Below are 15,137 nucleotides of genomic sequence, written 5' to 3'. Positions count from 1 at the left end.
TAAATAACAGAATGTTGTGTAAATTGCAGCTCTACTATTTAAGCTAAACAATACATTATAGATGGAGCTTAGACCACGTGGCAATGGAGCTGGACTTTGTATTTAAAAGTAAAAGAGCCTATCCAAACCAATACGCCCATTGGAGGAATTATTTCTTTTTAGGCTGTTAAGAGAATACAAACTTATTCAGAAACCTCATCTAACAGCTAGACAACCTGTTCACATGTTGGGTAGGATTCGGGCCTGGCTTTATCTTTATATTAATTGAACACATTCAGGCCTGAGCCTGGGCCTGATCCAACCATCGAGCCTAGATCTAAGTCCAAAGCTTAGCCCTGAGAAAAAATACATTCTTTTTTTACTCAAAACTGATTTATATCCAAAACTACTTAAAGATCTGTCATCTGTGGTGAATTGGATCTTCTGGGTGAAACTTCCGAATGTAGTGGATGCTGAAGTGAATAGTCCCTGAGTAAGTTGTATTGCTTGTGCTTGTTGGAATATCTGGACCTCCCGCCCGCAACAAGCCCAACAGAGATGCACATGCAGCTCCGCACTTCATTATAATCTTAAGTAACGATCTCAAAAACTGAACTAGAGTTACAGTTGTGCATTAAACTTCCAACTTTGTATCTACAACCTTGGTGCAGGTATGTCAAACAGAAGAATGTGGGTACGCTTGCTTTGTGTGTGAAACGTTTTCTTCCACGTGGGTCAAAATATTATAAGACTGAAAAGCCTGATCAAGGTGCACAACAAAGTAAGAGCACCACTTAAACCCTAAAGATGGATAATATTTAGACAGTGATATCGTTTGAAGAACTATACCTGCTGAAAGATCATTTTTTTCTCGGGACAAATAATGCCTTCAGTCGCACTGAAGTTTGATTCATAACCTTGCTAAGTGGATTGTTCTCCATCTTCTCCTCCATAGTTATTTTGGAAGATTCTTCTTTAACCTTGTATCTAGTTATAGGGGTGGCAAATAGGTGGATTTGGTTGAGTTGGGTGTGGATTGAATACCAACCCACCCATATTGACCCACTAACCCATTTGCCACCCACGTTAGGAGTTCACATCAGCACCCCACAGGAACATCTCCCGAAGTTGTCATTGGGAGATGTTCCTAATACACGGTTGGGATGTGCTGTGGGGCACTGATGTGAACTTCCGTGCTATTGACCCTGACCCACCCTAAGTTGTATCTCATATTCGCCTTTCTGAAATATTGCTCGAGTGTGAAAGATGTGGTCAGCTTGGCTTACCTTGAGTCCTTGAGGTCCTTGACAAAGCTGACTTTGGCCATGGTGCCTCATTTTGAAGGCTCCGGATCCGCTTGAAACAAGATGTGTAACACGGGATACTGCAGTCAACCAGATGCACCAGCAACTTTTGTGTTGTTTACTTCTGGTCAAGGTTCAACGTGTTGATATGTATCATAAGTAGTTGATATATTTTTTAGCGTTTAGACAATGGCAAAAGGTGTTAAATACATATGGTCTGAATGGTATTTATTGAAACTTAATGAAAGTATAGCTACTTGTATTGATTGTTGGAATTGCTCAATACTAGGAAAAAAAAGTAAGTGTAATGGACGCTTTGAACCTTGCTTCTGATTGGGTGTATATGTTAGAAACAAGATGTGTAACACAGACTGATATTATTTGTCTATTTGATGCAACTGTGGGCTGTGACAATTGAATAATAAATTGCTGGGTATCAAAGGCAATGGACACAATCTAGCTAGTAAGAAATCCATGCTTTGTGACATACAGTTTAAAGATAAGCATCCAGTTAAACCCAACACATATATTACCAACATAAGAAAGAAAATTTGGAAACCAAGTACAGTAAATTCAGAATTAACACAATTGCCATGATCTGCAACTAGAACCATATAATACAATACTCTAGTTATAGAAACTGAAAGGGTTCATGTACAAGATAGTCATACACAAGCTGGGGCCTCAAAGTGGGGGAATGCAACAAAGGAAATGGACAAGGGAGAAATATATATGGGAGATTTTACATCAACAAGAACAGGATCTAGTGGAGGGATGTCTCCATTCTCAGTAAGCTCTAAAGGAGTCCCATTCAAAAGCATTTTCTGGCTCCGGAGATGCCCATCCATTGAGGTTAAATGATATTCCTCTCTCAGAGCTTTGCCTTCTGATGTTTTCCTTCCAACCCAGGAAACTGTTTTCTTAAGACCATGCATGAAAGAGCCTCCTTGAGTGATCTTTTCTCCTTCATGAACATTGATGTTGACATCATTTTGGACCATGATTTTAAAGTCAGTTTGGTTGCTTAAATTGATCAGGAGAAGTGTTATCCCTGCCTGCAACAGACATTTCCCATAAGTACAGGATCTCTTAAAGGAATAAAAGAATTATGCTCAGCACCCTAAGTTCTTGATTCCTTCATGACACCATATAGACATGACTTACTGTTCATCCATTCAGATTTTAGCAAAAAAATAAAAGAGATCACCCATTCAGTAGAAATCACTTGGATGTCCACAAAATTATCTCAACTAAATGATTTAATTTGAACTAAGAATGTCACTCAGGTGACTGCTTAACTAAACTGACCCGACTCAACCCAACTGATAAGAAGCAAATAGATTTTCCTAGGGATGGGAGTCTTGCATTAAGTGAAAGAGGTTTCAAGTTTAGATCCATAATCAAAACAGCAGAACAACTAAATTGGTTGAATCATAAATGCATCTGTGTTTGCTCAGGTTGAGAAATTTTTGGTTAGAATCCAGGTCAAGGCAGGTTAAAGTTAAGTTCGTGACTATCAATAATATCAGGTGACGATCAGATTCAGTCAATAACTAAATTGCATACGAATCTAAATGATGGATCTTACTAATGGAATAAAATTATGGTAGGGTCATCCGTCATCCAGTGACCTTTCCTCATTGATCTGATTAGGAAACCTCCTAGCATATGCACAATTTCTTTTTTTTTTTTTTTTTTTTTTTTGCATATGCACAATGGCACAAATATTGTTGACATGTATAGCATACATTTTTAAGTTAAGTTCATAAGTTGGCTCGAGCATCATCTTTTTTTAGCCAAAAAGTTCTAGGTTTGAGTCTCATGAAAGTACTGCCATTCTATCTTGTTAAGAATTTAGAGTATCCTAACTGCACTTGATTTCTTTCTGACGTTTGACAAGATATTAGAGTAAAATCCATAGACCCAATACTGGTCCTAGTTATAAGGGGTCTTAGGAGAGGTGGACTGGATATGTACCCAAAATTTGGATTTTTTTTTTTTTTTTGGCACCAAGTGATACACATGGATCAGTTTGGATACAAGAAAATCTAATCTAAACCAGACTCATTGACACCGAATTTAGGTTATACCACCACTTTGGTTAAACCCTAAACCCAACCTCAACCTGGACTGACCTCCAAGTTGTACCACAAATCCTAACCACTATATGTGGACTATCTACCTAGGGCTGAAGCATGGGGATGGGTAAGAAAAAAATGCAGTTTACAGTTTTGATGGGTAAGAAAACATGTGGTTAACTGACTTCCAAGTTGTACCACAAATCCTAACCACTATATGTGGACTACCTACCTAGGGCTGAAGCATGGGGATGGGTAAGAAAAAATGTGGTTAACAGTTTCAAAGGAAGTCCTAACAAATGCAGCAATATGGACCTGTTGGAGCTCAAGTGCTTCCTTGGAGATTTCTTATGCCAAAATGTTTACTTGACAGAATGGTCTATTCACATGGATGGAACATGCATATCCAAGTAGAAAAGCTTGGACACAACATAGTCCTCTGATTATGTTTCCATACTTCAGTGATCTTTATAGTACAATTCTTCACATCATTCTCTTATTTTTTTTCAAAGTGAATTCTTGGAGAAAATCAAGAAACATGGTATGAACAGACTTACTCTTCCTTTTGAACAATGGGCATAGGCACGTAAAAATGGTGATGCATCACTATGAACAGCAAGGACGCCTTTTCCCATTAGCCGATGCCACAGAAGTGCACTGGTTACAAACAATTCATACAATATAATCATAACCTTGAATTTTTATGCATGTTAATGTGCGCATTTGTGTTTATTCTTAGCCTTAAATCATCTTGCCTGTAATAATCAGGGTTAGGGACAAATGTGGTTGTGTTAAGAAGACCATAGTTTCCGCCAATCAAAGTCTGTCTGCAGTATGCCTTTGTACTGTACTTGGATGCCATTCCAAGCTGATCTAGGTACCTAATTTTCATGGATGAATTTGTGAGAACTCAGTATAGAAAACATGATTAGAAGGATACAAAATCTCCCCTCCAACCCTAAAATGTGATGCAAATGTCTGAAGGATGAAAAGGAGATGAGAGATCACCAAAAGCTGTTTACAAATGCATTAGACACTAGACGACCACCACTGTTATAAGCCCCACCAGATTCTCCAACCCATGCAGAAGCCCACGGACCATGTTTTTGTATGGTAAGTTGAAGATCGCTGAATGTTCCTGATATCTTACTCAAATAATGAGGATCCAATATCTTTTTCACAAGATTTTGATCAACACCTGAAAAAGAGTCATAAATTACAGATGGAATTGGTCACAGGTTCTTAAAGGAAAAATATGCAATGGAATCAGAAATTTAGGTGAACTCATATTTCGGAAAGAATGATATTAGTTGTCCCTTGTTTTCAGAGCCCAACAATATTATACATACAGGGATCAACAATCTACTGAATGGAAAACCAAATCTGATTGATTCATGTAATGAATGAAGTGCATGTGAGTGTAGGACCTACCTTATGATGAGTCATACCTAGATCACCTAAACTGAAATTTTACTTGATCTAGATGGTCTATCCATATGATATGGATCAACAGTCTCTCTCAAAAAAAGAAAGATGCACCTTCTCAAAGAAGATAGAAGGCATGATCAATAAAATTGATAATTCATAGAGGATAGCTATTATCATCCAAGAGGTGACTGAGGTTGACATATTTGTGTTACAGAATCGTCATTAAGAAATAAATCAAGGCATTAATTGTGATTAACCGATCATTATTATCTGATTAAAACCAAATAAGTTTATTCACAAATGAATGATTTTAGCTATAACAGATTTATATGAGTTTAAGATTCTTTTTAATCGTAATTTCTTTTGGTGCAATTTGGATCTGGAGAGGGTTAGTAACAACGATTAGAAATTTTAAGATTTCTTTTTTAATAATTCTATATTTAACTTAGAATCTATAGGGATATTGGAAACTCTTTATCATATAAAGGGCAGCGTGTGCTTCTAGTTTGATTATTACTTTAAAATTTGAGACTGATCAAAAGAATCATTTTAACTTGTGTTGGTTAACTTAAAAAAGGGTAAACTACCCTTATGTTTTCTGGCAAATGCTTTAACCTCTCTGTAATTTGACCTCTCCAAATTTTTCCTTTGGCATTTCAGAAATTATATAAATAGACTCCTGTTAGTTTGACACCAAATAGAACAGACTCAGATAAATGGTAAAGAAAATCAAGGGAGATCTTCAATAAAATTTCTATTAGAAAATACTATTCATAATTTCAAATTGATGGTATAGAAAATATGGCAATTATAAGTACCTCACCCACCTGGACCTAAATTATAGATATGATGTGTCAGGACATTCACAACATCTGACCCAGAGACCTGAAGAAGCTTAGCATACCAATCCTGATTATAAAATCCTCCTGGTGCTAAAAGCATTGGTTTTGTATGAAATTTCTTATATAACTCATTGATAATAGCCTTAAGTTTGATCAAGTCTTTTGCATACTGCTCAGAACTAACACTTGCGCCAACCCCATTTCCACTCAGCTCATTTCCTGATAGAGGGTGAACATGGAGTAAAGGTGACAAAGATATGACAAGAAAACAACATAAAGAAGTATTTACAAAACATACAGTACCAAATTCCCATGAATCAATTTGATATCCCTTTGAAATGGTATATTCCATGAAACTTTGAGCATTACTGGTGTCCCAAGCACCTCCCCAAACACCTCTTCTGATTTCGTGTCGCCCATAAAGTGCATTCAGACCAAATGTTACAATTGCTCTGTAACCATAAGATGCAATTTAGCTAGTACTTAGTTGCAGTCAATATCTTTGTGGTTTCAGCAACCAACTTGTGGTTGTTATCTGACCAAGTTAGAACACATTTAAAGCCACCTAAACTCTAGTGGAAAGGTTGTAGATTTCAAAGGGTAACAGATTTTTAAAACATCTAGTAGTATCTAATTTCAACTAACATAGTGGTGCAGCATGCTTCACAAGAAAGGGAATAAAATGAAGGCCTAGGGTCCAAAACAGATAGTTGGGCTTGATGGATACTCATAGGATTTCCGATACCTTTTTGCCTTGCAAATGTTCACATAAATAAAAAAGAAAAGAAAAAATAGCACTGATGGTGCACTTCTCTTCATTAAACACAGGTTGAAGTAATAATTTTGATTGTTGCCTTGTTGGTTACAAATTGTAAGAGATAAATGGAAAAAACCATCTCAGTCACCTAATTTCTTAAGTGTTCATTTTCAGCTTATGTATGAACTAGAAAGACAGTGATGAAATATATAAACCAAAAAGCCAAATAGATGTGCAAAACCTTACCCTGTTTTACTGAATAAGTGGTTGATCTCGTCCCACCTATTCATTTCTAAACAGCCTGTGGAAAATCCAAACAGCCCATCTGGTTTCTTTTGAAATGGATGACATGGATGCTTCAAAGTCCCTACATTGTACACAACTCGGTCTTGCAAGGAGCCTCCAATTCTTATTCTCAGAGGATTGAAAGCTGTCAAACCACAGAGATCAGTTTCCAAGAGTATTAGATGTCTTGAAGAACTAAATTCATAAGCCACAGGACAATTTATCAGTTAAAATAGATGTATATTCTGGATAAAAAAAAACTAAATTAAGAAAAAGCCATCATCACTAATTCACTATTGCTCGAATTAGAAAGAACAGTAATGGAAGCCACAAATCAGCAGTCCAGATGATCTAAATTCAATAATCAAAACCACAAACCTTGAATGGCCTTGGCAAGAAAAGGATGCGACAAGTCCTAAAAGGATAAAACAAAAAATTAGTATTGACTGGAACGTAAAATGGATTTTCTTTCTTTATTAAAGAGACCAGTCGAATTCATACAAGATTTAGAACAGATGATTCTCCCCATGGGCATTGATTGTAGTTGCACTTATCATGAGGCCACCAATCAAGAGTAGCACAAATGAAATTGTGGTCAGTCTCAGCTATTGATTCAGATCCCCGGACTACAATTGTTGCAAGTGCAGACTCTTGAGCGCAAATCCCAGAAAGCGAGACAAGCGAGAACAAGAGGAAGAGCTGGAAACCCATTCTTAGACACTACAACAGATTCAGTTCCAATGTAGAATGAATGCACTGCGAAAAAAAAAAGTCAAAAGATGAACGAGCTCACCTTAACATGTGATACACAAGGTTCCCTGTTAACACAGATAAAAACAAATCTTTCGCAACTTGAGCTTACAAATGGTTAGAAAAAGATAAGTGTGTATGACCCCAGATTCCTTTTTTCACAGGAAATCGTGTCAATCAGTTAAGAAAACAAAATCATAAGCTCCAGTAACATTAAAAACTGAAAAAAGACAAGGCATTCTCAGAGGAAAGAAAAAACTGAAGTGAACGGAAGATGGAATAAAGAAGTGGGTCTTGAAACTTGAGCTATAAACAATTCAGAATAACAGAAATTCTGTCCGATTTGGTGCTTTTTTTCCACTAAGCATATATAAACTTTATCCTTTTACCAGCAGAATCAAAGCAAGTAGCTTTACCAATCGAAATACTTTAGTAAAGTTATCGTCGCGTTTCGATAACTCTATACAAATCAAAGGAAGATAAGTGCGCTCTGAAACTTATATTCCAAACCAGCAAAACTTTCGCCATCGGATCTACGGGAAAGGAATAAAGAAAAATGACAAATTCAAAGCTCCTGACAAAAGATAGTTACTTTTAAGAGAAGCCCAAGTGGAAACCAACCTCAATTAACCGTAACTAAGCAACATTGGCGCTCACACACAGATCTCATCGAAGTAAACCTGGACTGACCCTTCTGAAAGATATGAGAGCAGGAAGATGGCATGCTTCTAGTTCTACTACAAAGTAACTTTCCTTTCTCTGTTTGCTTGACCTCTAACACTTTTCATCATCCACCATAGCAACAAAAGGATGGCGTCATGTCATGAGTGAAGCGACAAGAAAGTCGTTTTCGGGGTTATCTGGATTTTTGACCACTAAATGAAGATCGCCATATCCTAAGCCGTGTCTGGTCGGGCACCAAAGAGTAAGTTGTCTTTGTAACGGAAGATAAATGAATACAGATATTCTTGGATACTAATAGAATACAGAAAGACAACATTATAAGAGTGACAGTGAGTGAGTGGTAAATTTGGTGCAACCGACAGACCGAGTTGGTTTTTATCCGAAGATAAGAAGATTCTCTCCTTTTTTACTTTTATAAACAGCACAAGAAGAAATTATCAAATTATGCGGTTCACACTTGCACAATACCTTTACCTCCTTATCAGTAATGGTTGATGTTTTTTTTCTTCTTTTTTTTTTCCATCCAACTGTTCTGGGTTGTTGGGAGGCGGGTAATTTGTTGAGTTGAAGTTTAGCAAGCATCAATCACATACATATTGAAATTGAAGGACTAAGGTTTCTATTAAAGGCTGGTTGGTGTAGACTGTAGAGTACAGGCCGGAGCCTGTACTACATGTACATCGAGACTGATTTCTCCATCTATTTAATTCAGAGTTGAATCATTCTGTAGAGTGTTGACCCATTTGTGGCTTGTGGGGATGGTTCGAAACTTATCAGGGTTTTCAGCTCAGGGCTTGACAATGTGACGTGGAGGTCAAAAAAAGAACTGTAAAATTATAGGTAACCCCATTACTTGGGATAAGGTATCAGGATGATGATAATGACAATATAAAACACGTGGCATTTTTTTTGGAATTGTGTGTTTAAAATACCAGAAAGAAGTAGAACTGTAAAAATGAAAAAATAATAGAAAATGTGTCATAATATTAAGTGATAATCATTTATCTTTAATAAGACAAGTGAAAAATCCTCTCTCTTACAGTGACTGAAGCTCATCTCTTCTTATAAGGGGTTGTGATATGGGTGCTCGGATCTGTTTCTCACAGATCGTGCCTTTGACCGATTTCATTTCGAAATTGTAAATTTTTATTCATGGGAGATGTTTCTTATATACGGTTAGAACATGCTGTGAGATCGGTGTGAGGCGCATTCAGTGCTAGGCTGCTCACACTGTTCACATAGCCTTTGAGAATATCTTTTCATGAAGAAAAATATACAAGTATCAAGATATTCCTAATGCACGGTGTAAAAGGCTGTACCAATGGTGTGAGCATCGAAGCCGGTTTCAATATTTGCACAGCCTTTTACGCCGTGCATTAAAATATCTCGATACAATCGTATTTTTTTTTTATGGGAAGATATTCCCAATGCAAGGCTGCAAGGGACTGTGCAAACAATGTGAATATTGAAACCAATTTTAATTTGGAGCAGTGGAAGTGTGGAATCAAATAAGGTTGCAACTTGGGCTGAATTAGACTGAACCCAGTCCGAGAAAGTCATGTTGGGTCTGGCTGAAGCTCGGATTAGGGTTAGGATTTTAAACTATGGACATGCTTAACTTTGGATTAGGTTAGGGTTAGTGGTCTCATCAACCTAATAACCCAAGTCAAATCCAACTTAACTTCATGTTCGCATGCATAAATATTATATAAACATGCATTTATGTAAGTACTTGTGCATATCTGTAGACAAGTACGTATATGCAACTATACACCTGTACATGTATATATGAATGTATTTATATATTTTTTCATTGCAATTATCTATGTGTATGTCAAAAATTTTAATTTTAGAGGCAGTATTTTTATACAACCTGATAAACTATGTTCTTTTACACACAATAATGCTAAAATTGAATTAATGTGAATGAGCATTTGGCAAAACAAAGTAAAGAAATCAAAATCAGGCCAAGCCAAACCCAACCCGATCACAACCTGAAAATTTGGATTGGGTTAGGGTTAGAATGGGGGGCTAAACAACTTGGGGTTGGTTAGGATTGACCCGAACCTGATCTAACGTGGCCGCACTTACACCCCTAGAATCAAACCCACCTAACCGTAGGCTCTCTTGTGGTAAGTGTGCATCCTGCTTTGTGCTCAGCCCTTTAATCCCCTCTATATAATATGTAAGTGGGGAAAAAAACAGTCATTGCAATTGAAGTAGGCCAATGACGGGTCAATAGTTGAGTTGGTCACTCGGCATCCCTCCAGATTTTAGAGAGACAGGGATTCAAGCCCCATGTGATTGTGAGTGATGCTAATAAGAGAGTTCAGATCGGCTCCAAAAGGGGGAGATATTCCCAATGCACCTGTTAAATGTTAACTGGGTATAGCGTAAAAAACAAGCACTAGAGTTTCCTTTAGAATGGTTGGACCGGTTGGTTCAAGTTTATTCCCTTGTTATTTTTCATATTGCACAATAGGTTCCCTAGCAACTTTTTCCCAAGTGTATATGTGATGATGAAAAATTAATTGGCCAATACAACTATGTGCTCTGTAGCTAATATATCAACCCCATCTTTTTCCCAGGCCTGGGTTCAAAATTTTGGAATCAGGAGTGCATTTTGGGACATCAGCATCATGGCTGGTTTTTGGTGCAGATTCCAAGTTTGCATTTTCTGTTTTTTTTTTTGGAGTGAAAAACTGCTCACTATAACTTACCTTTTTAATTAGGAAGTGTTCATCAATATGGATGATTTTGTTTCTCAAAAACAAAAACATTGGCCACATCACCACAATTATAAGACTTCTACCACGCAGATTCATTCTTAGGTGAGAAAATGTTACCTTCTTAGAGGAAAATTTCTCTCTCCTTAGGGGGAGAGTCACTTTGATTAGGTCTATCCAACAAGCTAACCTTCCATTTTTTTTTTTCAGTGTTTAAGATTCCCACAAAAGTCTTTAATAGTGTGGAAAAGTTAATGAGGAAATTTTTGTGGGAGTCAGGAAAGGAGAAGAAAGATCACAAGGTGAGTTGGGAGGTGGTAATTAAATATAAAAAGCTAGGAGGGTTTGGGATTGGGAATATCTTGAAAAGAAATATGGCATTTTTTTTTCATTGTTTAAGATTCCCACAAAGGCCTTTAATAATGTGGAAAAGTTAATGAGGAATTTTTTGTGAGAGCCAGGAGATGAGAAGAAAGATCACAGGGTGAATTGGGAGGTAGTAATTAGATGTAAAAAGCTAGGAGGGCTTGGGATTGGGAATATCATGAAAAGAAACATGGCATTTTTTTTCAATGTTTAAGATTCCCACGAAGGTCTTTAATAGTGTGAAAAAGTTAATGAAGAATTTTTTGTGGGAGCCAAAGAAGAGCTGAGTTGGGAGGTGGTAATTAGATGTAAAAAGATAGGAGGGCTTGGGATTGGGAATATCATGAAAAGAAACATGGCATTGTTGGGGAAATGAATGTGGAGGTTTTCACTGGAAAGGGACAAATTGTGGACGAAGATAGTGGTTAGCATACATGGGTTAGAAGAGAACAACTGGGATCTAGGAATTATGGCAAGGGTTACAGTTGATTCTCCTTGGAAAGCCATTCATGATCTGCTCCTAGTTTTCTCCCATTGGATAATGTATGATTTGAACTTTGGTAATCAAATAAAGTTTGGGAAGCAACCTTGGGTTGGGGATTTACCTCTGATGGACCAATTTCCCTCTTTGTATGCTTTGTTAGATTTGAAAAATGAACCCATATCCTCTTTCTTATTTCCTTTAGAATCAACTTTTGATTTTGGGTGGAACCTAGGCCTGAGAAAGGCAATTAGGGATATAGACTTGGGTTGTATTTTGTCTCTGCTAGCCATCATTGAATAGTTTTCTTGCTTTGGATCCCTTCCTCCTCTAGTTCTTTTTCTTGTACTTCATTCTTTGAGACTTTAACTCATCCTCCTGTTCCTCTTGGGTTGTCATTCCCTGTTAAAGAGATTTGGGGTAAGCCCATTCCTCCTAAGGTTAGTAGTTTTTGTTGGAAAACTTTCTTGAAAAAAATTAACACGAATGACTTGCTTCAGAGAAAGATACCCAATTCTTATTTATTTCCTAATAGGTGTCATCTTTGCAAAGTTGATGGGAAAACAAGCTACCACCTTATGGTTACTTGTCTAGTTACTAAAACTGTTTGGGAGTGAGTTTTCTCCCTTTTTGAATGTACTTGAAATCCCCCCCCCCCCCCCCCCCCCCATGAGTGTGCAAAGTTTGTTCTCTCCTTCATTCTTTAGATGGCCTAAGAAAAGAGGAAAAATTATGTGGAAAAGCATTAGGGTAACAATATGTTGGTCCGTATGGGAAGAGTGAAACTCACAAATCTTTTTAGACAAGGAAAGAACCACGAAAAACTTATTAGAACTGATACACTTAAGGGTAGCTCACTGCTGAAATCTATGGAGCTATTCTCAGAATTTTCCATGGCTGACTTATTGAGAAATCAGAAAGAGATAGCTACCTCTGCCCAATGTAAGAGGACTCTTAGGCCCTCTTGGTCCCCTCCTTCTGGATTCATAAAACTAAATTTTGATGGTAGTAGCTTAAGGAATCTATGGCCTTTTAGGATTGGGGGAGTGTTCAAGAATGAGGACGGGGTTATTATTGCCATGTTCTCAAGCCCAATTGGAGAGGGTGCCTCTCTTAAGTATGAGATTCTTGCAATTTTGAAAGGAATCCAAAGAGCAAGAGAATTAAACATCAAATGCTTGGTCCTTGAAGGTGATTCAGAGGTGGTAATTAGGTGGTTGAAGGGAGACAATAATGGTTTGTGAAGCTACAACAATGAAAAGCAAAAAAAAATTAAATGGATGAATAGGGATATTGAGGTGATGTACAGTTGGGTGAAGAGAAGTGCTAACTCAATTGTGATGGGTTAGCCAAGCAAGGGGCATTTAGGGAATCTCTATTTTGGGCTAATTTTTAGCTTCTTTCTTTGTTTTTATTATTTTTATTTTTTTTTGTTTTTGTTGTTGGGGAGTTAAGATAGTTTACCTCCCCCTTTGTAATTAAAGTTTCACAAAATTCATTCATTAATAAAGCTTATTGTTATTGATAAAAAAAATGAATACCCCTAAACTCAGGCATCCGAATGTTGATTTTTCTCTCTCCCTCTTCAGTTAGGGGGCTGGAGACCAAGGTTCAAAGTCTTAGAAACGCCAAGTGTATCGGAAAGGCAATTTTAAGAGATGTATCGAGATATGCATGCGTATCGAAGAAAAACTAAGATATGCTTGGAAACACTATAAATACTTTATGACCTCAATGAGGTGTATATACATTAAATTAATATATTTTAATTGTTTTATGAAGAAATATATTGTAGTTAATTATAATTTCTTTTAAAATCCTGTGCTTAACTATAATTTATAAATTATAATTCCTAAGTTTTAATGTTTTATGGGATGGGAAAAACCCAACTCTCCTATCCAACCATAAAATATGCATTGGCACAACTTCTAAGTGAAAATATAATTAATAATTATTTATTATTTATTTTCAAAAAATATAAAAATAAATAAACATTACATAATATATTAAAAAAATAGTTATTAAAGAAGAAATTTCAATTGCTTTGTAGATATGATAGATCATCCATAGAATTATAATATATTCAATCATTATGATCAAATGATAAAATATAATTAATTAATTATTTATTTTTTAATTCTATAAATATAAAAAAATAATTATTAAAGAAGAAATTTCAATTGGTGTGTGGATATGATAGGTCATCCATAAAATTATAATATATTCAATTATGTGATCAAATGATAAAATGTAATTAATTATTATTTATTTTTTAATTCTAAAAATAAAAAAAAAACTATTAAAGAAGAAATTTCAATTGCTCTATGGACATGATAGATAAATGCATAGATCTAAAACATACTTAGTCTTTATAGGTAGAGAAAAAATTACATTTTCAAAATTTTTGTTAGTATATATTTTCCCCAAATATCTTCATGAAATTTTCATAAATCTACCAGTAACACAACAAAAATTATGATTTTGAATGTAAGAAATGTAGGTTAACATAAATTTATACATTCAAGAAAAAAGGAAATCATAAGATATTATAAAAAATTTGAAAAAAATTACCTATTTTTATCATATTTTTCAAAAATTGAAAAATCTTCAAAAAAATTAATGATTCACTGGGGGAGTGAAAAAAGGCTTATCTAAGGGAAAAGAAGTTTACTTTTCCCCTTTATTTTTTTTCCAATTTTTTATCATATCTTTTTCATTAATACACTACCAATACGCCCCGATACACCCCCGATATACCCCAATACACCCTCGATATACTTCCGATATGCCTCCGATACGCATGAAAAAAGACAATATGCACGATTTCTATACGTATCCCATATCTATTTTTAAAAGATACGATACGATACGCCCTGTATTAGGCATATTGTATCGAAATTTTAAACCTTGCTGGAGACCAATGCAGATGAAAACCCAAAAGTTACGAATTGCGAAAGATTTGTAAGCTATAGACTAGTTGGTGTTTCTTATATACCATAACATAATGCTTAATGGTAATAAGAGCATTTTGATAACTTTAATGTGTTTATTACTGAAAAACTAAGGGAAGAGAACCATTTGTCAGTCACGATCAGGTAGCCACGCATGGTGAGCACAATGAGTTGTCAGAATATTTATTAAGTGCTCATTGAAGCTGATTCTACTATATCTGCTATTTGTATCAAAACATGGGAAAGGTTTATGGGATTGTCAGAAAAGTCGGAAGAAATTTCTTTGGTATACCCTTATGTTTACTACTCTATTTTGGTTCTGTTAGGCCCCAATCGAACTCAACAACTTCATAACCATAGTCCATGGAGTTAAGGAGCTTGAGGTCCCAGTGCATCAGTAAAATTACACAAAAGGCCTTTGCAAAGCAATTCCATTTGTACTTCAACAAGAGAGCTAAAGATTAATAGATCCAGGATTGGTTCGTTGGTTTGTTCCAGTGTTGATG

The 15,137-nt window shown here is 36.0% G+C and overlaps 1 protein-coding gene across 6 annotated transcripts; it reads right to left on the bottom strand.

Moving 5' to 3' along the window:
* Positions 1-1,789: 1,789 nt before the first annotated feature.
* LOC148863254 (heparanase-like protein 1) lies at positions 1,790-8,399 on the bottom strand. 6 transcript variants are annotated; one of them, XM_088981718.1, is made up of 12 exons: positions 8,045-8,343; positions 7,840-7,956; positions 7,467-7,575; positions 7,175-7,393; positions 7,052-7,088; positions 6,635-6,818; positions 5,935-6,083; positions 5,617-5,850; positions 4,370-4,559; positions 4,117-4,242; positions 3,919-4,018; positions 1,790-2,338 (listed from the first exon to the last, which is right to left on the bottom strand). In XM_088981718.1, the coding sequence occupies exons 4-12, from the start codon at positions 7,382-7,384 to the stop codon at positions 1,949-1,951; spliced, it is 1,620 nt and encodes a 539-aa protein (XP_088837844.1). In that variant the 5' UTR covers positions 7,385-7,393; positions 7,467-7,575; positions 7,840-7,956; positions 8,045-8,343; the 3' UTR covers positions 1,790-1,948. The 6 variants fall into 6 exon arrangements, with proteins under 6 accessions (XP_088837844.1, XP_088837846.1, XP_088837843.1 ...); XM_088981720.1 differs by having other exon boundaries at positions 7,467-7,491; positions 8,045-8,183; XM_088981717.1 differs by lacking the exon at positions 7,467-7,575 and having other exon boundaries at positions 7,175-7,429; positions 8,045-8,373.
* Between the last annotated feature and the right edge of the window lie 6,738 nt (positions 8,400-15,137).

The sequence above is a fragment of the Nelumbo lutea genome, chromosome 3 (assembly GCF_056320005.1).
Source record: "Nelumbo lutea isolate HS-2025 chromosome 3, American lotus-T2T, whole genome shotgun sequence".
NCBI classification, from domain to species: Eukaryota; Viridiplantae; Streptophyta; class Magnoliopsida; order Proteales; family Nelumbonaceae; genus Nelumbo; species Nelumbo lutea.
Note: the sequence above shows the minus strand (reverse complement) of the source record. Positions and strands in the feature narration are given on the sequence as shown.

Excerpts from the sequence above, each read along its gene's own strand:
- LOC148863254 (XM_088981716.1), bottom strand. The coding sequence starts at position 7,384 with ATGGGTTTCCAGCTCTTCCTCTTGTTCTCGCTTGTCTCGCTTTCTGGG. Across the intron at positions 7,089-7,174 it reads AATCATCTGTTCTAAATCTT|GACTTGTCGCATCCTTTTCT; the intron begins GTATGAATTCGA and ends TTATCCTTTTAG. Across the intron at positions 4,243-4,369 it reads GCATTTGTAAACAGCTTTTG|GTACCTAGATCAGCTTGGAA; the intron begins GTGATCTCTCAT and ends CATGAAAATTAG.